This window comes from Diadema setosum, chromosome 5 (genome assembly GCF_964275005.1).
Source record: "Diadema setosum chromosome 5, eeDiaSeto1, whole genome shotgun sequence".
In the NCBI taxonomy this organism is placed as follows: domain Eukaryota; kingdom Metazoa; phylum Echinodermata; class Echinoidea; order Diadematoida; family Diadematidae; genus Diadema; species Diadema setosum.
Window position 1 is genome coordinate 41,033,894 of NC_092689.1, and position 25,243 is coordinate 41,059,136.

Here is a 25,243-nt window from a genome sequence, read left to right on the forward strand (position 1 = left end):
TTCTTATACGATGATTCTGCTTTGGCTTAGGACTTAGGAGTAATTGATTTCGTAATTCCTTTAATGCGCGATCTTGTAATTTGCGAGCTTTGTTTAGTAATATGCTTCAGATGCTCAGAAAATATCGTAGGCATATACCTTCTCATTTGCCGGGACGAAGAAATATCGGTTTACAGGGAATAAAACAAATGGAAATTCACGAGGAGTATAATCTGGCGCTCCATCAAGCGACAATAAAGGAACTATGACGTGATATTGCATTTGAACATCTCTTTCAATAATTATTATCAACTATGAAATAAATGCGAGTTACACTTCACGGCAAATGACTTCTCAAATTAAGTTTACCCACACGTTCAACAAGCTATAAGTATGAACCACGGCACAAACCTGCAGATAATATTTAAAGGACTCTATGTACCAAAATATAGTATTTGTGGATTGAGTGAATGCAGCAATATTCGTAGAACACACCAAAGAAAGTGCGAGGAAAATCGGACAATCCGTTCAAAAGCTAAATTTTTAAACTTTCTGTGCGGTCATCGCTGGATGAGAAGACCTATACAGTTTGTGATGTCACGTATGTACAGCGATATCAAGAAAATAATTTATAAGGACAATTCAACATATTTTCATAATTTCTATAGTCAAATAAAAGAGCACATGACTTACTTCTTTTAGAAAGCAGGACAGAGTTATATTACCATTTATAACGTATGTTGGTCGGTAACAGCTCCAGGGAATGTATACTTTTCCTAAATAATGAAACACAAAACAGAAACTTTAAAAAAAAATTAACTTTTGAGCGGATTGTTTGATTTCCATCACACTTTCACTGATGTGTTCTTCTAATATTGCTGCATTCACTCAATCCACATTTTATTTGGGTGAAGTTGTCCTTTAAGTGCAAGGCGCCTTGCATACAGCTAATTATTCCATTGCGAATGGCAAATATTTTTTTTTCTCCTAAAGTAGACCTATCACGACCTTGCATGTCATTTGGGGTATAATAAACACTTACAACAATCACCACCCTCGTTCTTTCTGTGTTTGCGAGAGTGTGTATATAAACCACTCACTAACAACGAGATGATGCGATAGACATGAAAATAGCTTACGAAGTGTGTTCATTATTATTGCATTCATCACACATTTTCAGGGTAAACATTAGGAGACCGGGGAGAGGGCTCATGATAAAACAACGCTTTTAATATAATCTTAAGATGAATAGAGACATCTGTCTTCGCTTCCGTAGATTTTCCGGTACGAAAAAACCAACAACAACCCAGCATTCATCAACCATTCAAACAGCCATGACTAAACCTACTCTATTGAGTGGTTGCCCCAGCAGTAACTCTGCGCGTTTATGCAGCTTCGTTGCTTGCTCGGCGCTAAACAGTGTTGACACCTGCCAACGAAAAATGATAAAAGAGAAATCATACGTTCTGGGCTTAGCACTTATTACAGAGTGCTTCCACTCCGTATTCGGAGAGCCCGATATCCTTTGTGGTATATTACAGTGTTTATAGGTGTTATGATCATCTGCTTATTTCGTTTTCATTTGGAATTACGATTTGATATCACTGTGGCAGATGCTGGAGAAAATTCCTGCTTGAAAAGACTCTGCGTTGGAGACATACAATACCGAGTGAGTAATATACCGATGATAAATTTCATTGAGTTTCAGTGTTGTGATGGATGGCAATGATCTACCCAATTTCTGTAACCTTGCATATACAAATGTAGTATAATCATGCGGAGCCAAGCCTTTCACAAATTGATGACAATAGAAGGGGTTTCCGAGAGCTGAGAAAAAAAAATGGCTACACTGATAGCTCACAGCATTATAACAATGGATTTTAATCCAAGCTAAACCAGTTCTTTGAAATTATACTTGAAAGCTACGTTCGCTTTGCGGGTCGTCCTGAATGATATAATGATATACAATATGTAGTAGTATATACGGAGACATGATATACCACGTCAATCGATACATATTTGTTTTATTTTGTTTTTAACATGATACAGCTCTGCAGCAGAACAGCATGATTTACATTGCCTTGCAGGATTACAGAGTATAGACCAATAATTCATCACATATCGGAATACATCAATTCCATCGATATCAGCTGTCTGGGATTGGGCAATAGGCATAATTTTGTATAACGTACTGTAATTGTTTTTTTTTTATGCCAAGGTGATTAACAACCGTACAATTTCAGAGTTTATACAACTCAATTTAATACAGGTAGTTTATCACGTGTTCATAATGATATTGCAGAGCTGTCAGACATTAAAGGGATGGTACAGTTTCGGTTGAGATGGGGCTTCAGGTTTCTAACATTTTTTGATGATGATATTTTTCAAGATAATGAGAAACCTCTTGTGAAATGTGGAAGAGCATAATAGTTCTAGAGGAATTCGAAGTTTATTTGATGAAAATGGGTTTTAAAATGGTTGAGATATCCTAAACAAAACGATCCTGTATAATATAAGGTGGGACCCACCTTTTACCAAGATCGCTTTGTTTTCCTTTCATCAAATAAACTTTAAATTCCTCTTAGAATTACATACTCTTTTGCATTTCATACACTGGTTTCTAAGTGTCCCGCAAAAAGTTAAAAACTAAATTCTCACGTTAACAAATACTATATACCATCCCTTTAAAGGGATCGTATAGTTTTGGTTGAGACATAATTTCAGGTTTCTAACATCTTTTTTTTTTTTTTTTTTTGGTGAGATAATGAGAAACCTCTTATGAAATAGGAAAGAGCACGTAATTCCATGAGGAATTCAACGTTTATTTCATGAAAATTGGTTTTGAAATGGCTGAGATATCCAAAACAGAGCGATTCTAATAAGTTAAAAGCCCAATTCTCATCAGCAACAATACTGTACCATCCCTTTAAATAACATTATTGCTAATTCCTTCATCTTCTTCTTCTTCTTTTTTTTTTTTTAAACACAGCTCGGAAAAGAGTCGCTATCGCCCTGTTGTTGTTACCCGCAGAAGCTATGGAGGAAAGTCTTGATTCAGCGCTCTTCAAACGCACGAGCTTGCCACGACGCCATCCAACCAGTCCACAGCCGGGCGCCACAAGGACTCCGCCAACCAGTTCAAACCATGACGGCGATCCAGCGTCTCTTCGTCGCTCCAAGTCCGAAAAGGTCATTGGACGCCGTAACCCTGCGCTCTCCGTTGATGGCGCCAAAATTAGAGGCGGCAGACGGTCACTGATTACCAAAAGTTGTTCGTGCCCCCTTGAACATGCTTCACCAATTCATCGCCGCCATAGTTCCGGCACAGACAACAAGGTAAAACCTCGCTCAATCGTGAAGTTGCGCAGATTGACTCTCGAGGAAATGGATGCGCTTAAAGATCCGTCTAAGCGCGCAGAGACGCGGTCAAAGGTGGAGTCGACAGCTCGGGATGGGCAGCTAGATGGATTGTCGATGCGCGATTTGTGGGAAGAAATCAACAATTGTAGGTACATCAGGAAAAAGCAGGTGCCGCATTCTAACCAAACAGAGGCAAAAGATGACCCGTGATCATAACTATATGACAAGTTTAACCTGTACAGGAATCTGTCGAACTTTTCCAGATGTGCTCAAATCTGTGATATAAAACGATTAAAGAAAACGATGTTCTTTCTTTGAAGACGTGTGTACGGAAAATAAATCGTTGCTGGGTGATGTTCATGCTTGTACCTGCAAATATGTAGCACATTCTGATGAAAAAAAAAAGAAAAAAAAACTTGTATGGAAAATCATAAGCAAAGATACAATTATATAGATTATATTAGGAATTTTCATACACGTTGTGTGTGTGTATGTGCGTTTGGTATTATAAGTCTGTATAACTTTTGACAGTCTTGTGTCAATGAGTTTGACTGTATGATAATTGTAAATCAATATGAAGTGTCATTTCTCCTCTTGTTACGCATAGCAATTTTGATCCGCCGTCACAAATTATTACTCTTCAATATTCCCAACCAGCTGTTTTTAATATGTGAAGTAAGCATTGTAAATCTTCTCTCGTTAGAATGCATTTTCAGATACTTTGTATTCATGTATATATAGGAATATAGTTATGGTGAACGTTATCGCAAGGACAGCGGATATGTATATATATGTTTCATTTTCTGAAGTCAAAAGACGACAATTTGTACAGAGCGGGTAATATACTCTGCCCATGTATGTGACGAGTATAGAATATGTATATTAAAAAATGTTCATGCCAACTAATATATATCACAGATACATCAGGCATGTGAATGTATGAATGTACTATTATGGGGGTGGAATTAATTTGCCATTTTAAGTTTTATATCACAGCTAACCTTTGTAGATCACGTCCCTTTATAGAAAGGATGTCAGCTCCCTCTATATATTTGTGACAGGACATGTTGCTTTTCATTAAAAAAGCTGTGCCAACGCAGGAATATAAACAAAGATAATGGTGTTTCCAATGCTTACTTCTGTCATAGTTTCAAATTAGTTAGTTGATAAAATGAGCTTTAATGCAACGAATATTAACAACCTTCTTTTCTCATTGGCGATAGTGGAGTAGTGTGCACACGTATACTTAATACGTAAAAATAAATGACTGATACAAGGACACTATAGATATATATATATAAATGTATATATATATATATATGTATATATATATGTATATATATATATATATATATATATATATATATATATATATATATATATATATATATATGTATATATATATATTATACATAGTGTACTCCCGTTATAACGAACACGGTTACAAAGAAAAAAAAATAGGCTGCAACGTTATTCACTTTGTGCTATCTTATTGTTTTATTTGTTTGGTTGTAATGAAATTTCGATATAACGAAAGAAAACTGCCGGTCCCAAGGACTTTGTTATTCTGGGAGTCCACTCTACGTGTATATACAATGTATGTGAATCTGAAAATAACCCACGTGTTATGTGCTTACGTGATGATGGTATATATGCTTGATTGATCTCCACTGCTTCATCAGTAGACTTCTTGTAAACGGCCATCAAGCCATCGACCACTTGGCTCGAGTTTTGAACTAATTGTGCTTTGATGAATTACTAATATGGTTGCCATTGTAGTATCGCAACATCCGTTACAGCGGCTGCACCGGAACTATACATGAATGATTGTTCGGGCAGGCAAACATGCAGACGTACAGAAATTTCACTTATTTTCTGAATTATATTATACAATATTTAAGTACTGTGGAATTTATTAATAGCAGTTTGATCACCTTAGTGACAGATCACAATGCACTGTTACTTTTCTTGGCCCAAGCCTTTTGCGCTCAGTCTAATATCAACACAACGGGGACATTTACAAAATTTTACGAAGGTCTTTATTTTGATTCATTCATGACTGTATAGGATATCATTTTTGGGTAGTTGTTTGTTTAGTTTTTTTTCTTACCGCTGTTTTTCTTTTTTTTTTCTGGGAGGGGGGGGGGGGGGCAAGGTAAACTATCCTTCATTCCATGGACACTGCATTTCAGACAATGACTTGTACATTGTATCATGTATCCTTTATCAGAAATCTCTTCACGATTTATTTGTCGAGAAAAAAAAAACCTAATAAACAAACGAAACTTAATATCTGAGAGCTAAGACTGCATGAATGCAACTACATGCATAAATATAATCGTTCATTATAGGCTGGATTTCGATGACTGACGCCCTCAGTTCCATCCTAGCAAAATCAGACGACTGACAAAAATACATGTAGTCATTGTGATGTTCATCAGTCATCAACATGCATTGGAGAGCTGTCTCAGTGGCCAAGAATTACTTTTGGGACCTTCTGCTTGGAACCATCTGATTCCGAACCTTGTTTGATCAAGCTATACATAGAGATACGAATCATTTCTGGGACTAATACTTAATCATTATTAGGTGAAGGTTCAGCAGTAGATGACAGGTTCGAGTCCCACTGGTTCCTTTTTTCCGAGATGTTTGTTAATTTACAGATCAGCAGTTGCGATCTTAACAAATTTAATTTGTACAGGGAGACCAATTGAAGAAAATCACACCTGAGGAAAGTTTAATGTTTGTAATGTGTTATGTTTGTATCTTTTATTTCATGTGGAAACCACATAAATGAAACATAAAATATAAAATGATGTATGAATTTGCAGTTTTGGCTCATGGGACACGTATGGGTAAAACGTGACCATAACTTTACTAGAAATGATAAGATGTAAAAAGTTTATGAAAGATGTACATGCTGTTCTTTGCTTCTTTAAAAATTTTGGGTAGTTACTATACCTCTAAAGAAAATATACATGGTTCAATTCATATGCATATACATCACATCTGGCATTGATGACTGGCATAAATTGATGGGTTGAAAGCTCCTTGGCTAAAAGCATACATGTTCCATGATGAAAGTAAACTTGAAAGCAAGAACTGGGGAAATTATGCGTCTCTCGATTGCTACATAATACCATTACAGATTCAAGTTACATGTATGTATAATCATGAAAATGATATACATAACATTTGAGTTACATGTATATAGCTCAAAATGATTATACCAGGACATTGCATAACATTCAATGATTGACTGCAATGGATAAAGAACTTAAATGTAATACCTTGTGCAAGATAATAACAAATATTGCTTACTACTTTTGTGAATGAATAAATTTTTGCAGCATCTGTAACATTTTCAAAAGTGGTTTCTGATGAGGATGTTGCCCCCCCCTTTTTTTTTTGCAGTAAATTCCAAAGTATAGGACAGGATGACAAAATGCACTTCTCTGCTATGTGCCCATGTTTTACAAAATGTGACTGGCAGAATGTACATATACAGTAATAATGATCAACTTGTGCTTACTGTATATGCCAAATATTTCACGAGGTTTTTATTTTTGCGAATTTCGCGAGTCAGGTGCTATTCGCGAAATTAAAGACTCGCGAAAATATTGACTCTGATCCCGATGTGAATGTGACGTATACGTGTACTCTTCTGTGTTCAGAACAGGACTCCACGATCGCAAAATTGAGAATTCCCGATTCGCGAAAATTTAGACTCGCGAAATATATGGCGTATACAGTACCTGGAGATGCATATTAACAAGATCAGTCGTGTAGAATGAAGCAAGATTATCTATAGCTCTGAAGTATTTACTTTTTAACTAGTAAACAATGGACATTATGGTGAAAGTAGATCCTTTCAATGAGCATATACATCCCACCTGCTGTCTTCTGAATTCTCTGCACACTTCATCATTATTAACAATTTGATGCAGCACAATGGCATCAAATAGTACTAGTACAATAGTACTAGTACTGAGTAATATCTTTCACACCCACAGCTCAAGATGAATGTAAATATCTTTTGTCAGTTCATCCTTACTTGTTTATCATACACTTGGCACATTAAAATAATCATTTACGATACCTGGTCATGGTCAATTCTCTAGTTAACACTACCAAAGGCATACACTGTAGTGCTGCACATGACCATACTTCAATCTGAGCAGGTACTAGTCTGGCTGGCTTCCAGTATGGCTTGCCCAATATGGTTCATAACTCTATCAAGAACTGACTTGTCAGATATAGTAGACGTCAGCTGCGTGAGACGCTTGAGTTGCAGATCACATTCTAATCTCCTTGCATGCAGCGCATCTTCCGGCTGACTTTCAGTGGGAGTATGAGATTTGTCAATTTGTACGTCTTGTGTCAGTGGTTCTACTGATGCCTCTCCTGAATGTGCTGAATCCCCTGGATTACTCTGAGAGCTTTCCAGTGTGGTCAGCACCAAGTTTGGATCCTCTGCTTCACCCTTCGCTTCCGTTATCACTACGTATGTTGTCTCAGCTAATGATGTAGAGATTTCATTCACCAGCAGCTGGTGAGCATCCGCATCCAACGCATCACTGGTCTCCATCAAAGTATTATAAGCATCGATGTCACTTCCACTATTTACTGCCAGAGTGATCTGTTGCACACCTTCCTTGGCATTTGCACAAATGGAATCTATCCCAGAAGTTTGAAAATTGCTACTGACATCAGCTGACTGTGAGGGCACATGCTGGGCAATACACTCGAGGTCGAGGGAGAAGATGGGGTTACGGGTGTAGAGTGAGGAGAGCTGCTCCCAGGGGTTCTCCTTCACAAAGTGGTGAAAAACCGCCAGGAAGTGTCTGCAAGGAAGCCGATGCTGTAACCAGTCTGGACAGTTGCATGACGGATGGACAGCCTCGTTACCGAGATCAACAACAATGTGCTGGGAGGACGACTTGCCTCCGAGTACTGTGAACGATCCATTCTCCAGCTGGACAACGTTGTCGATCAGATGCTGCGATACAGGATATCGGGCACCGATATGATTGACCATATCCCGTGGTCTATCCATCAGGTATGGTGGGAGTGACTCGTTGTATTTGCCATAGATGCTTGATGCACGGATATTCCTTTCTACATACCTAAGGAAGGCAAAGTAAGGGATGGGGTTTGAAAAAAATACAAACAAACAAACAATAGTAATAACAGCTCACATCTGACAGATGAATACATATAAAAATGCCTTACAATCAACCATCATTCATCTTTCTTACTGCAAAGTAATAGCTACAGCCATGAGCCTTTGATAATTACCAGTACACTGTAGTATGGCGACTGTCACCGACATGGTATGGTATTAAATTACATTTCAGGATTTGCTGAAGACATACAGAACAAAACAGGATAAGAGGAGTACTACACACATGAACAAACGTTCTGATGTCATAAAATTATGACAACTTAACCCATATCCACCAGTCGCATAATGCAGTTTATAGGCTGTTGCTGCCGGAGGCTACTTCATGTACGTTCATTAAACTGCGCTGTCTCAAATTCAAGGTGATGTCACTGACACTTATGGAAAGAAAAGTATTGAAAATTATATATTAATTGGAATAGAAAGTAATGACCTTTCATATAAGATGTAAATCAGCATCATGTCATGAATTATGTGACGTCATAAGATTTTAGTATTTTCATATGATTTACATATTTATGAATAAGTATGCCATTTATTCAAAAGAAACCACTAATGAAAAATATCCATAGCCTTTACCAGAAAAACAACTATCAATTTTGAAATCTTCATAATGTAAGCTTTCTGATGGTATATAACTCATAGGGTACAATGCTTACAAATATGAAGAAATATCCAATAATAACACAAGGATCTGCATTCTATGGAACTCACAGACACTATGGATAGGACTACAGTAAAGTAGTCCAATATGCACGCGTACAGCAGTGTTCGATCTAACATAGATGTAGACCTATTCTGTTAGCAGCCTGCTGTAAATCTCAAAAGTGAATACAAATCCAAACTAGACTTGGAATTTGTCAACACTGACAAATTAGGCGATCCGATCTATTGGGAAATCAATGATTTGAGTCCTGGGGGGTGTTTCATCAACGTTTGTCGGCGCTGACAACTTGAATCACCATAGTAACAGTCAGTGACCAGAGCATCTCAGCCAATCAAAACCAAGGATTTTGCTGAAATTGGTCAGCGCCGACAAGACAAGCGTTGATGAAACACCCCCCACTGATCCCAATAGGCATGACCATACAGGTTTCATCTGTGTTGAGGGGACATTGGCCGTGTGATGTTTGGAGTCTCATTTAAAAAAGGGAGTCAGACCTGCCATCTTTGGTACCGAATTCCGTATACACTAACGAAGATACAGAATGAAGTATATTTGACCTTTGACCCCATTTTGCACAGACAAGATGGCATCGGAGCAAAAAGTGGTGATTTTGTGAAATGATTCTTGTAACATGGTCTTTGCATGTGTAAAATATGGGAAAGATAGGACATGTATTCACCAAGATACAGGATGAAACATATATGACCTTTGACCCTAATTTACATACCCAAGATGGTGTCCGATCAAGTAGTTTTTATTTTATGAAATAATGTATGTGACATGAACTAAACATGTGCAAAATATGGGGGTGATAGGGGCTGGTTTTCTTGAGTTATTGCAAAGAAAGTTGCAGAAAGAAAGAAATACCTCAATACATCGAAGATAAGCTTTAATTTCAACCAAGTTTTTCGACGTGATCCCGACGTCACATGAAAAAATGGAGGGTACATTTGCGATAGCCCAAAGTCTCAGCTACAACATATTAAAATCTTGGAGAAATTCACCAAAGCATAAGTGAGCTAGTGCTCGATAAAGATAGTCATGTCAATTTTCATTTCCGGAAAAAATGCACTCCCATAAAGATAACAGGCAAACTGGTCAAATTTGACAAGATTACTTTCAATCCATTTTAACGAGGTGATGCCGTCAACCAATCAAAATTTTGTTGTACATTAATGAAAGAACATTTAATAAGCTACAACATACTGAAATCTGGGTGAAAATCTGCGAAGGATAAGTGAGATACGCTCGAGTGAACTTGAAATTTGATGACATCATTTTGAAAATTTACTTTTTTTATTTCATTAAGAAATTTGATATCTTTTAATCATTTTTTCAGCATCGCCAACCCATGAAATGACATGTACTACTCATCAGCTTTTAGAATACGTAAAGAAAATGTGGGGTCATCGTCCATCCTGAAGAGTAAAATCGGATTTAAAATTGGCGGTTTTTTGGCATAATTGCACTGTATATCACCATTGACACGCGCGCGAAATTTCAACTTTGACGGGGCCGTATGACGTCATATTGAGTTGAATTGACTTGAAACTTGGTAGAAATATTCCCTGACATTTCAGACATCAAATGCAAGTGAAAAAACGGGAAATTTCTTTTGCATATGAGCTGTGTGTGCGTATATGCGCGCGCGCGTCCGTCCAATTTTTTTCAATTTTTCAAAAAATGCTCCAAATGGTCTGAAACATGTGCAAAAAAAAATTTGAGCTCGAATGGAGCATGTAAATATTTCAACGCGCACGTACGCGCTCGTTTTAAGGGTAAAGATGAATTTTGAGAATATGAGTAGAATGAGCTTGACTTGGAATATATGTGACATAAATTTCATTGAAAAATTCCATTCCATTAATGAGATATGAATGAAAATGTGTTTTCATATAGTGACGTCATAGTGACGTCACGGTCGACTGATCACTATGATTTTATTAGATCTGTCGTCTTTGGGACATGATACATATATGGTATAATTTTGAAATTGATAGGCTGAGGACTTTCTGAGCTAACCTCTTTGAGGAGAAATAAAGAAAGAAAAATAAAGAATCAGTACAGATACAGAAGGTGATCCGAGAGGATACTCGGATCACCTAATGAACAAATGAAAATACAAGTAACAGGAAGTGATGCAAAGATCTGTGGGATATCAGGTCAGAGTTCACAGGCTATATTAAACTATGTACATGACGTCATAGTCCAAGCCATTTCTGCCACGGATTATCCCGTAGATCGGCGTTAGCAGCGTTTGTGCGAACAAAGGGATATTCCGTAGATTGGCAGATATCGGTTAATAAGTTGATATTTTTTCCCTATATGGTAACTATCCTCAGCTGTACCCATTTACAGATATTCTAATGACACAAGGAGAAAGGTAAGGAGAGACAAATAAACATTAGGGAATATTGATGAAAGTTTGAGTGTAGGTTAGTGCAACTGCCTCTTGCACATTGCAATTCCATTTCTTTATAAATGTGATAAACGCAAACAGAGGGAAACTGACCAGAAATGAGTATAATTTATTAGTGGAAAAATGAGCAAAGAAAATGGGATTTCAATGCTGATGGAATCCCATTTTCTTTGTTCATTTTTCCACTAATCTTTATAAATGTCACAGAAAAAAAATATCATTTAGCGCACTCATGCATTTTGGGAATATACCTCTATCTACATTAGTAGCTTTTTAAAGAGTCTCAGTGAAAATTCTTATTTTGCATTCATGGGAGGTCCACTTATTTCAATGCTATGCTGGAATCTATTTTTATCTCCACCATCATTCATTTTGAATAAGAGTAGAGAAAATTTGTTGTAATTCAAAATTAACATGGGCACTCTAGACTCCATTGAATAAAAGGAATGAATAATGCATTTACATGAATATTGCAACACGCATGATCAGATGGAATTGAGAATTTCTTGACTGTTCTGCAACTGATGACATCTGACCTTTAGTTTTGTATGTATTATACAACACCTATTTGGAATGTAGCTATGTGATTGGTCGACTGCCCATCACGTGACACTTAGTGAAAAGTTCCATCGCACGCTCTGGCCGTCAGCCGTGCAATTTTGTTTGAGCAAAAATGGATAGCGCATGGCTGACATCACTCATTTCCACTGACTCCCGTGTTAAACTCAAGATTGACTCAAAGTTTTTGTTCCATTGCACGGCTCTGATATCACAATAAACAAACATTTGCTGCGCGCACTCAACAATTACAAGCACGCTTACAAGTGCGTGCTTTTGTCACTCATTTTTGAACTTGAACTTGAACTTTATTCTGTTTCATTTAAAAGACATATCATTTGTACAATGACAAACTGAGAACAGGAAAAGAGTACATGAACATGCATACATAACATACGATAACATATAATAACTATCTAAATGAAACATGGAAACTACAAACGACCGGAGTCTTGTCAGGGTAGTTCCCAACAGAAAGAATAATACGAAACAAAATTGCTTTACAAACAAGACATAGGACAGGTGAAAATATTCCAAAAAACAAAAAACAAAACAGACAAACATACTCAAAAAATGCATTTTCATTATAAAATTAAGTAATAGTGTTTAGTCATATCAACCCCTAGAAAGCAAAAACCACAAAATTATTTATAATCACAGCGTATTTCATAATGACAACTCTAACTTTCTAACAAATGTCTTTTCAAATTCTTCTTAAAGATATTTGTAAATGGAGAATTTGTAACTGTACCTGGTAAAGAATTTTGCAAACAACTTTGTTTTGCGTACACGTATGTACACGGTGACTGCCACTGTGCGGCTACCCATTCGTCTTTCACAGAAAATTGTTGCCATTTTTGTGCTAAATTCAAGAATCTGTGTGGACCACATCTGTTTACGTTAGAGGTGTGGTATAAAACAAATAGTCTTTATTCGTGCAATGGAACAAGATTTCGCACTTGGTGGAAGATGAGGCACACTATTCAACTCTGCTTTGCCTTGTTGAATAGAGCTCCTCTATCTTTCACCTCGTGTGAAATCTGGTACCATCGCACTCGTGACCATTCACTATTTGTATAATGATTAACCCTGGGAGGTGTGAAATGTCAAAAAGAGAACCTGACAAAAATTCTAGGTGACTAACCTCTGATAGAACGCGGGCACCACTGTAGAAACACATGTATGGACCAGGTCACCGAGCCTTTGAATGGACTGGTCTTTGAAGTGGTCAGTCCTCAGCAACTCGAGCAGTTTCTCAAAGCCATTCATCGGGGCGAGGAGGAAGGACAGCTTCTCGGGACGAAATGCTGTAACCCATTGCTGACAAGGCACAAGCAGAAACCAAATTAACAGTTCTCTCAGATCAGCATCCATACAAATTGAAGATGGGGGTATATGAATTCTGTTGTTGTTGTTGTTGTTTTAAAGGGGGAGAGCCAAGAAAGAAATGGAAGATTAAACGAGAACTTACCGTTTGAAGTTTAATATTAATTTTATGAGTAATTGGAGGGTGAGATTACGTCATATATGAGATCCCGCTAGTGCGCGCGCCACTCAATATTAGAAGCAAGAATGTGACCACTGATGTAGGAAGATAACGAGAGATTAAGTTACCATTTGAAATTGAGGGAGGGTGAGGTGGGACGTAATCTCACCCTCCAATTACTCATAAAATTAATATTAAACTTCAAACGGTAAGTTCTCGTTTAATCTTCCATTTTATATCGTAATTTCGTGAGAGATTACGTCATATATGAGATTTCGAAGCCAGTGGTTACATTCTCGAGGCAACCCCCCCGAAAAGGGGTAGGGAGCATACCTTAGATAGAGGTTCCATTGCCATTCTCATTCAGGCTGAATGCTGCATAGATATTGTGTCTCCAAGAGTTCACAAGTTCAGGCAGTTCAAGACATGTCTGCTCAAATCTTAGGGCTTCACAGTCTATTTTTTGATAATTGTTTCTACAAAATTTTTCTCAGCAGGACAGGGCTTGTTGTAGTACTTGCGAAAGGTTCTTTCGTTGGCCCAACCGGCTTGCGCAAGTATCTTAGATACTGGGAAATTTCCTTTATTGGCTGCGGAGGTAGACGCTGCCCGAGTAGAATGCGCCTTGTAGGTCCCTGTATCAATACCCGCAGCCTCCAAAACCTCCTTAATCCAGCGAGCGATTGTTTGAGAGGATACCCTGTGATACGGTTTCTTGTAGCTAACAAAAAGGTACCGCTCACTAGCTCTGATCCTGTGGGTCCTTCTGATGTATTCCTGCAAGTACCTGACCACACAAAGTCTCCTGTCTGGTGGGTATGCCTGGAGCTTGACACTGTGCGAGTAATTTCCAGGCTTGCTCTGTTTTAGGAGATCATGAAGGTGAAAGGTGGCTGCATTCTCTCTTAACACCATATCATCCAAGCTTAGGTAGTGTAATGATTGAATCCTTTGTGCTGAGATTAATGCAATAATCACACACAATTTAAGCGTCAATTTTTTCAGGTCCAATACGTGCGCTGGGGACCAAGAACGAAGAAAATTGAAAACAAGGTTAACGTCCCACGTTTCCATGTATCTAGGCTTGGGTGGGCGTAGCTGAAAAACTCCCTTCATAAACCTCTGGATAAAGGGATGATTTCCAACTGTAAACATAGTATCTCGAAGTATCACAAATGAAGATAGAGCACTCCGTGCTAAGTTTATGACACTGTAACCTGCCCCTTTTTCGAAGAAAATGTCACTCAGGAATTCCAGGACAGCTTGAACATCTGAATACAAGTAGTTGCTGCATTTCTTGTCACAAAATGCTTTCCATTTGTTTATGTACACTGCATACTGTTTTTTAGTCCCTTTTCTCCAAGAAGAGGCCATTACAGCAATTATCCGTGCATTCAATCCCGCATCTCTGAAGGGGTTGCACAGAACCTGCAAGCAAGAAGATCAATCTGAGTGTGAAGTGGGTGAGGAGTGTTAGAAACTGGCAATGTTAGTAAGGATTCACTCCTATGAATAACAAGTGGTTCCTCATTCATCATCCTGTTTAGGAGAGGAAACCATGGCTGGCTTGGCCATTTTGGGACTACTAGTATCCCAGCTGCATTATCAGATTTGATTTTTTGAATGCACTTAGCAACTAAGCAGAAAGGAGGAAATGCATAAAAGTACCACTTTCCCCAATCGAGAGTAAAGGCATCAACAGCCTTGGCATGTGGGTCGGGCAGCCATGTGACATAGTTCTCTACCTGCTTGTTAAGTCTGGAGGCAAATAGGTCTATTTCTGGTGTCCCAAAACGTGAGGTTATTTCTTGGAAAACTGTGCGGTCAAGCATCCATTCTGTGCGGTCATTGAATTTTCTAGACATGCGGTCTGCCTCCACATTCAGCTTTCCTGGCAAGTGTGCTGCTGTGACCCAAATTTTATGAGTTTCGCACCACTGCCAAATCTCTCGGGCTGCCCGATCACAGTCAAGGGATTTAATGCCTCCCATGTTATTAATGTACGCAACAGCAGTACTGTTATCTAGCCGTAACAAGACATGAATGTTTTGTGAATTAGAACAGAAGGACTTGAGTCCCATGCCAGCAGCCAGGGTCTCCAGATAATTAATCTTATTCTCCCTGGCTTTTTGCAGCTCGTCTTCATTCCATCTACCCCCTGTATGGGTGGTATGATCAGATGCCCCCCAGCCTTTGCCACTGGCATCCGTGCACAATTCGAGCATAGGTTTAGGGTGTCGTAAGGGTGAGAAAGCAGACTGCACATTGTCTATCCACCATTGCAGCTCTTCTTTTGCTTCCAAAGATAGGCTCATTTTTCTGTCAAAATGCCCCTTATTCATTTTGAGTGCTTTGATTTTGTCCCTTTCTAAAGCCCTGTAATAGAGCTGTCCATACTGGACTGCGGGAAATGATGCTACCATTTTCCCGATAATTCTAGCCACCTGCCTGACACTGGGGTTTGCTATTTGCATAAGTTCAGTGCACAAGGACTGTATTTCCTCTGATTTGTTATCAGGCAGTCGAATTGTCATGGTCTGAGTGTTGAGAATGAAACCAAGAAATTGTATTTCTTGAGTGGGGCATAGTACTGATTTATCTGGGTGCACCAAGAACCCAAGTTGTGCAAGGATGCTAGTGGTTTCCAAAACCGTTTGCAAAGTTTGATTCTCACTTTCTCCAATAATGAGGATATCGTCAAGGTATCCAATTACTACATGCCCTTGCTCTCTCAGTAATGTGAATGCAGGTTTCAGTAGTTTAGTGAACAACCTTGGCGCCGTGCTCAGGCCATTAGGCAGTACTTTGAATTGCCAAAGTTGATTTTTCCAGGAGAACTTTAAGAACTTCCTGTGTGCTGGGTGCACAGGTACTGTATAGTACGCGTCCCGAAGGTCGACTGAAGCTAAGAAACTATTTTCTGAAATGAGTTCAATAGCAGTATGGATATTTTCCATCTTAAAATGCTGGTACTGGAGATATTTGTTGAGATCAGACAGGTCTAGGATAACACGTGTACCCCCATCTTTTTTAGGCCGTGTAAAAATATTAGACACGTATTCTCCAGTTTCCCTCTGGCACTGTTCAATTACTCCCTTGTCATGGAGTTTAGAAATTTCAAGATCAATATCAGCCTCTTCGGCTTTATCACATCGAAAAATGTAAGGGGGTTTAGTTCTAGATGGTGCACCCATCTCTTTACTGAATTCAAGCCTGTAACCACTTACAGCATTTAGCACATGTGGGTCTGAAGTAATTTTGCGCCACTTTGGGAAGAATTGCTTCAGTCGACCTCCTACCACAGGTTCTACATTATCATGATGACATAGCTTTGCATGATCACTAGAAAAGGATGTTATATTTACCTCGTCAGTTGAACTGGAGGTTATCGTGCTCTCTTCATCCCTGAGCCTTGCTTGCTGCCGCAGTGCGGTTGGTGCTGGCTGGGATGTGTGAAGGTGTGGGGAGCTGGCGGCTTCCCCCTCCCCTTGGGGCGCTGGCCCAAAAAAGCATGGCTGGTAGCTCCAGTCCACGGTCCTTTTGCACCTGTAGGCCTAGTCACATCACTTGTGCTTGCACGAGATGTAGTCCAGCCCGCGTCGCGGTACTGTTGGGGCAAATTCGAGCTTCCTGATGTAATCTTGCTCCTGCCCTTGCCATATGCACTCCTGCCATAGTCATACGGGCTGAAACGCTGCTTTTTGTACTGTCTGCTATGCTCACTCCTGAGGACACCCTCAGTTGCTTTTTGTTCATCTCTAATGTCTTTCATTTGCTTTCCCAGGTCGTCACCGAAAAGGAATTTGGAGACCGGTGTAGAGGGCTTGCAGAGATGTTGGAATTGATAACCAATGTCTGGTTTCATGAATTCCTTACGTAAGGAATTTAGCTCAAAGTTCGCACTGCACAGAAGTGCTAGTGCATCTTGCTGCTGTTCAGTAATATTCTGTGCCGACACTGTATGTATGTAGGCATTGATGCCTCTCGTGAGATTCTTTTGGAGTCTCTGAAATTTGAGGTCTCGTGTCTTTGAAAAGGCAGGTAGCCCATTCCAGATTCTTTGGTTGACTTTCGGCACATCCACCAGCTCACAGTTGCTGGGAATGGGGTATTTAGTGATCGTATCATCTACCACTTTGGGCTCAAGCTGGTGGGTCAGAAGGTAGGCTGTAGACTTAGCAATTTATGGGTCAATGGGGGGACCAACTTCCTCAGCCACAGCAAATTTGGCTGCAATGTTTGGAACTTTTTCCACTACAGGAGGGGGAACTTCGCCTTCTTCAATATCAAATTTGTCATCCTGACAACGATCCCCTTGACCTGGTTGGATAATCACCGAGTTTTCATCCATATCTCGGCCCAAAAATGGTGCCGCATATTCATCATCATAATGGCAGTCAGTATCTGCCGAGTCTGAAGGGGAGTATTCAGAACGAGTCCTGATACTCTTTCCATTGCCACCGCCTTCACGGGCTGGTGTCTGCTTTGCCGACTGTGCCTCCACAAATTGAACAACCACAGCTAACTGGCCTTCAAGCTTGCCGAGTCTATCTTCCAAAGTTGAAACTTTAGAAGCCAGTTTGGCAGGTGGTTTCACTGTTTTGTTTGCACCGGTACTACCACTAGGGTTAGCACTGCTTGTAGTTGCAGTAGTACTATTACTAGTACCTACCTTGCCGGCTCTAGTAGGCGTTTTACCTTTAGCTGTCGCAGTTTTCTGCTTGCACTCTTGTGCGTGTTGGTCTCCGCGACCCCCGCCGGTGGCTGCCGGGGACGCAACTGCTGTCAGCAGCGGTGGTGCGGCTGCGCCGCCCACGTTTGGAACGTTGGTTGAAGACATAAATACCGTTGTTGTTCGGCTGAAGAATGATCGTTAAAACCATAAAAAACCTGGCAAAACCTCCCGTTGAGGTAACTTTAGCTATTATGTCAATCCAACTCGAACGAAACTTGAATTTTCAAGTGCAATTCCGGCGAATTTTCCGATGCACAGAAATTCGCGTGTAAGCAAGATGGCGGCGACTAACGAATTGAGTGGCGCGCGCACTAGCGGGATCTCATATATGACGTAATCTCTCACGAAATTACGATATAAAATTACAGATTGTAAACATGCATACACAAGTAGATATTGAATATATTTTCATAGGTATTCATCTCTCTCTCTGTCTGTGTGTTAATTACACTTTTTTTTTTCTTTTTTTGGACTGTCATCCATGGAGACAACATTAAAACAAGACAGAGATGATCCACAAGTGTTACTTGTAAGACAGACTTCCACTTGTGCATTGGTCTGTTCCAGAAGAAGAGTCAGCTAGGATTCATACCAGTGGTCTTCACATACTGAAGGAGACCTACAACTACTGCTATATATACTTAACATATGAGAAAGAAAGAGAGTTGAGCCGGAGGTAAAGACATGATCTTACCTCCTGCGGGGGTAGCACCCTCTGCTCAGGTGATAGGGACGTCCAACACGGTAACTCTTCCAAGGTGTTTACTGCATCTTGGTACTGTTCTGCCGTCATGGCCTTGGCTGCCTTGAAGATCAGTACCAGTATTTTCCCCATTGCAGCCCGCTCCATTCCTGGCTGGATCTGTGACAGCCGATTCCTCCACACCCTCTCTATGTGATATTCTGTCATAAACAGCTGAGAGTCTGTAAAGATAATAATATCTAATACCATGGACTGTCTCTCAGGAATTCTATCTAACAAAACACATTGATTACTATGCCACATCACAGTTATTGCTCCTTACTCAGTAAATGATATATAGGTGTGTGCGTTTGTAAGTGTATGTGTGCAGATTTGATTGCGTAAGTTATACGCAACACTTCAAAGAGTTGTCAGGCGGTGTACTTTCTTGTGCCACAATGTAAAAATATATGTTTAAGGATAAAGCTGTCGAGTATGAACCGGAGAGTATCAAGTACTTTTATCTTGTGTCTGCACTTGAATTCTTAAATATACATCACAAATAACAAGAGACCCGAAGGTCTAACGCTCACCTGAGCAGTAAACTTGCACTCCACTAGAGCCAATCAATTAAAAAAGAAAAAAGATAATAATTATTCTGGGATTTCTGCAGGCCCCTTGGGGAACAATTTGGGGTACTTGGAACCTGCCCAACAAGTGACAATACAATGTAGCTCACTATAGCCACTCACCTCAAGTGAGCTATAAAGTTTGACTGAACATGGTGATGGTTGATGAATTCAAGGACAGGTTTTTGCGTATACTATAGCCCATTGTCTAAAATGAACATGAACAAAATCATGCTTACCATTAGGTACCACATGCAGGGATATGCCCAAATAACAAAAAGAAACATATAACTGTGGTATGAATTAGCCAAATAAAAATCAACAATCAAGAGAGTACGCAAAATACACTACCACCAACTGAAAAGAAAAAGAGGGTATTGCAATCAACCTGTTGGGGATGGGTTGATTTTGCTACAACACACATTTCCCATAGACACTTGCTAGAGTATACTCAGGACTTGTCCTCAACGGGTTACTGTCTTCCAAAATAAGATGGAGCCCATGCTGCACACTCTCTGAATAAATAAATAAATAAACAAACAAACAAGCAAGCGCACAAACGAACGAACGAACAAACAAACAAACAAATAAATACAAATTGAGTGCTAACCTGGGAAGACTGTCTGAATGATTTCAGCTGTCTCTGGATAGACATCCATCACTATAAACTCAGGATTCCAGCTTGGGTTCCAGTCCCTGAAGACCATCAAATTCTCCTTCAGGTATTCTTCTTTGCTGGACCCGAGAAGAAACTGTCCCACTACCTGGAAGTCCACGTTCGTCCGGACATAGAGGAAGACCAGTTCTGGATGGAAGTTTGGTGATTTGTAAGCCACATCGATGACAACAAGGGAGCCATACAAGTTCAGCAGTCGCTCCTGGTTCTTTGTCTGGTGGCAGAAATGGATGATATTGTTGCCTTTGCTATGCTGTTCATCTCGTTGTTCATCCTGCTGTATTGAAATTGCAGCATCTCTATCCTTCAGAGATATCCTATCATTGGGGAATGTCTGATGCAACTCTGCCATTGTGTCCCATAAATCCTTTTCCTTTGGTTGACATTTCTTCATTAAAGCCTCCTGCAGCTTCTTCCTAACAGAATAGGAAATGTTTACAATGTCTCTTTCGGTGGGGTGATACCGCCTACGCATCGTTGAAGGTGGGGATTCATTGGCAAACAGCTCTGTGACAACAAAACTTCGGACAGCTTTCTGAATGTCTGAAACATTCAGCATTCCACTACGAACGAGGTCTGCTACCTTTTTCCTGACTACAGGGTCGACTGGTTCTCTCATTCCAGCAAACTACGAAAAGAAAAGAAGTTAAAGAGGCTTTTTCACTAAAAAGGATGACAAACTTGATGTGAAAGCAATATAACTATGAAACTTGATGAGATATAAATGGCAAGTCATTTTGACACAGAAAAAAAAAGAACATCAATGCTCTGAATTTTGTTAACTGAATAGCAACACAAATTTCTGATTTTTTTTTTCACAAGCTAACTAGCGCTTTTAAAATTATGAATAACTGAGTGTCATTTATGAAGTGCATGACACTGCATAATGGAAGAGGAAAGGCTTTTAATGCATATGGCTGCATACTTGCTACACTGTACTACAACAAGTGTGAGGCAATACTTCGACATTATTAAAATATGTCTTTTTTTTTAGCTTGCCAATGGTGAATGATATGATGATGAGCTCAAACAGGAACTTGTAAGTACTGCCATAATATATATCTTCATTATCTTTGACAACCAACAGTCAATGACGTGGCCATCTCCAGAGCTATGTTTCTCATTCTTTTTCAACCCCAGAACCACTTTGGCTCCTGCAAATGATTTTGAGGCCCCGTTAGATCAGATACTAATCTCTTTTCATGTTATTTTTGACAGACATTGCGGCCCACCAGTAGAGAAGTACTGGTCTAGAGTGTCAATTAGCACAAGCTATGCACATACTTCATATGAGTTGGGACAAATGTGCATTAATGGACATGAATGTGGACATTAGCATCAAACTTTAATAATCCAGTCAGAATCAAACAATGAACTGTTGCCACTTAATGAAGAAATTCTAACCTCGCCTTGCGCATGGTACTTGTGTGCATCGCATGAAGGAAACTTTGCAATGAATTCATGGACCACTTTGATTGGTTTGCCTTCTTTGACAATGTGGCCAATTTCCAGGACAATCTTTCGCTTGCTCCAATTTGAACATTCCAGCTGTTCCTTGAAATCAGGAAACGAAGCAACTTTCTTGACTTTGATGACGGCAGGACAGTCTAGTTTCTTGGTTGGTTGTGCCAGAAATTTCTGTCGAAATTTTCCATTAGTATTTTTCTGTGAAAACAAAACAAGGAGAAAACATACTTAGACTGAGGATATTCCAGATCCCAGTACATAATAAATATCATGAACAAACATAATACCATTGGTACATCACATATGTAAAAGCATAAATTTATGAAAATTGTACAGAAGTCACAGCCTTGCAAAAGAGTGTATATGTTGTATACTTCAAAGGAATAAGCTGGCTCTGATAAACAAGAACAAATGGAAATCACCTAAAGAACATAGTTTGATGAAAATGAAGAGATGTTTTATCATCATTAAATCACTATCATCATTGTATCTGTATTCACAAAGAACAAAAGTTATCAGATTGGCGATATGGAATTATCAAGCTGATTTCACTTTTTGTAAATGGTCATTAATACATGGTTTATTCATACATGTACACTGATTTTAATGCAAACCATAGCTTGGCATTTCCTCCCTTGCTATCTAATGGTCATCAACTTTGCAGTATGAAGTTTTTGCATGGATAAATTACTGATTTATACAGCTTTTGCATGGAACAATTCCTGATTTTTAGTGCATACATCAAAGCATTACTCATCAACAATCAGCCATCAAGATGTCACACAGTCTAATACATAGTGTAACAATGGCAATCAATTCACCTCTAACAACCCTAACTAACAACCTTTAATCAAAATTGGAAGTGAGTGTTTCACTCAGCAATTTCAGCCTATGATGCTGGAACAAGTAAGAAGGAGATCATACCATCTTCTCAGCAACACGCTCTTTGTATCGCTCTTTTTGGCCAACATTCTTATCTCGTCCCTGATGGCAGCCAAGCAGCAATACTCCCATAAGCACATATGGAATGCAGACCTTTTGGTCCAGATCATCCCTCCAGTGGAGTCTCTTACCTTTCCACTCTGGGGGAAAAACAAAAAACAAAATCTCAAATAATGAACGGTAAATACATGGAGGCAGACAATTATGATCAAACAAACCCACTGTATGATCACTACAGTCAGAAGTCATTTGTCACTGTTTCATAAAAATAAAGATCAACTAAACAACCATCCATATGAATGGGAAACTTCAACACACATAACTATCACTCAGCTCCTAATCAATGGACTAAAATAGTTGCCGTGACGGTAATTGATATGGCCCAACCAGACGCCATGTGCCATTGCGTTTTTACAGCGACTGGGACTGGGTGCTGGGCTGTAACCCCGTATACATAGACCCTGGGGGTGTTTCACAAAGCTGTTCTTAAAGTTACGAAGGACTTTAATAAGTAAAAGAACGACTGGTGATCAGTTCTTGTGCTGAATTATTGAGATTCTGATAAGTATAGCACATCATCATGATCATAAGAACTGATCCCCAGTCATTCTTGTCATTCTTAAGTCCTTAGTAACTTTAAGAACAGTTTTGTGAAACACCCCCCTGCCCTGGTTAGGTAATCGATTGCCCTGCTGGTTCACATTGACAAGCGAGAGCTGCACTACCGTACTACACTAGACTCTAATCACTGTTTACTGTGCATTCATTGGTAATGTTTACTTCTCTTTTTGCCGGAAAGTTTAACCTGATTTCAACTTGACATTGTATCATTACGTTATGTTTGCTGCTAAACATTGCAGCGATACAGTTACTGCATGCAGCAGTGTACAAACTGCGACCAGCCCGAACGTCGTCCTTTGCCATTTGGAACGCGAAGTACACAAGGCAGGCAGCCATGGATGGAGCGTCCCGCCAGGCCAGCCCGACCAGACGTAGGCGCAGTGCTGTACATGGATACTACTTACCCGATTGGGAAAACCCCTTTTCTTGCTTCAGAGTAATGAAATGGCTTGTGGTTTGCTTCTCATATTGACACAGATACTTCTTAAATTCTTCGTATGAAGGAAACGTCAGCATTTTTTGATCCATCGCTCTGGCATTTGACAGCTTGTCTTCCCCTTCAGGTGGCTTGACACAGATTTACACATTATTTCACTGCATGCATGAACCCCGGGTGCAGTAAACGCAGTAAATACAGCTCTATGAGTAAACGGTGCTGGACTTGCCGGGGTTAGGAGTAAACCTACCAAGAGATGGCGCAATGTGGGAAAATTTAGTGCGAGTTCACGTTGGTATTGGGTGGGTACACTTCAGTCAATCTGCGGAAGTGACCTTGCGGCTGCTAGCACCTACGGCGGCGTAGCAGAGACGATCCGCTGAGCTGAGCCCGTCACAGCACCGCCGCCACGCACCACCGTGGACCTCTCGGGCCGGCCGCCGGCTCTCGCTCTGCCTCTGCTGCAAGCCTGTTGATGGTGGGTTGACAAGAGCCTGTGAGTGCTTGCTCCTACGTCCTACTCCTACGTCCTACTCCTACAGATCCTACAATCACAGCTGCAATCACTACGTTCTACAGCTGAGTACAGCTGAGTACCTGGTATCATCGGTTCTGCTAACTATATACACAGCCCAGTCGCTGACAGCGTATTAACATTATTAACAGCGTCTGGTCGGGCTACGGTTCTCTAGTTCTTTGCGTGGTATTTACACGTACACTGTACGTATCTTACAGTGGTTATACTGACTTGTGTCAGACATTTGTATGGTCTAAATGGACGTCTGAAGTTAGAACCCTAAAGGACAGCCAAGTTCCTAACCCCGCGGTCGAGATCACCTTCATATACTGATGATGTGGATTGAGTGAATGCAGTACGGTATAACTATCGTAGAACACATGAGTGAAAGTTTATAGGGAAAATCGGACAATCTGTTCAAAATTAAGTTATGAAATTTAGGGTGTGACAGTTCTGGGCGAGGTGAGGATTTAACTTTAAACGTTTTGTGAGAAATTCAGAAACCACTCTATGAAGTGTCAAAGAGCATGCAATTCTAAGCCTAAGGGGTATCAAAAGTTTATTTGATGAAAATCGGTTTTGAAATGGCTGGGATATCCAAAAACAAGGTGAAATAAAAAAGATCCTAATAAAAGACGTGGCCTGTAGTCTTTTATTATCACTTTATTTGGATATCTCGGCCATTTTAAAACCAATTTTCATCAAATAAATGTTGAATCCTTCTTAAAATTACACTCTCATATTTCATAAGATGTTTCTCATTATCTCACTTAGCAATGTTCAAAACATGAATCCCCACCTCAACCAGTAGGCCTGCTGTAGACATGTGCAGTCAATTCTGGGTGAGAAGACTCTACTACACAGTGTATGATGTCACATGCATAGAA

At 39.7% G+C, this 25,243-nt stretch overlaps 1 protein-coding gene and 1 pseudogene across 1 annotated transcript; both read right to left on the minus strand.

Annotated features, from left to right (window-relative positions):
- Positions 1–6,075: 6,075 nt before the first annotated feature.
- On the minus strand, positions 6,076–23,937 carry LOC140228712 (uncharacterized). Its single transcript, XM_072308991.1, has 7 exons — positions 23,808–23,937; positions 22,765–22,922; positions 21,778–22,038; positions 20,308–21,001; positions 19,081–19,310; positions 13,310–13,485; positions 6,076–8,465 (listed from the first exon to the last, which is right to left on the minus strand). The coding sequence occupies exons 1-7, from the start codon at positions 23,929–23,931 to the stop codon at positions 7,508–7,510; spliced, it is 2,601 nt and encodes an 866-aa protein (XP_072165092.1). The 5' UTR covers positions 23,932–23,937; the 3' UTR covers positions 6,076–7,507.
- On the minus strand, positions 17,037–18,002 carry LOC140228713 (uncharacterized; annotated as a pseudogene).
- Positions 23,938–25,243: the final 1,306 nt, after the last annotated feature.

What these genes read in the sequence shown, in the direction of transcription:
- LOC140228712 (XM_072308991.1), bottom strand. Translation starts at nt 23,931, where the DNA reads ATGGATCAAAAAATGCTGACGTTTCCTTCATACGAAGAATTTAAGAAG. An exon ending in AGCGTGTTGCTGAGAAGATG is followed by an intron (nt 22,039 to 22,764) that starts GTATGATCTCCT and finishes TTGTTTTCACAG; the next exon opens with AAAAATACTAATGGAAAATT. An exon ending in AGTACCATGCGCAAGGCGAG is followed by an intron (nt 21,002 to 21,777) that starts GTTAGAATTTCT and finishes TTCTTTTCGTAG; the next exon opens with TTTGCTGGAATGAGAGAACC.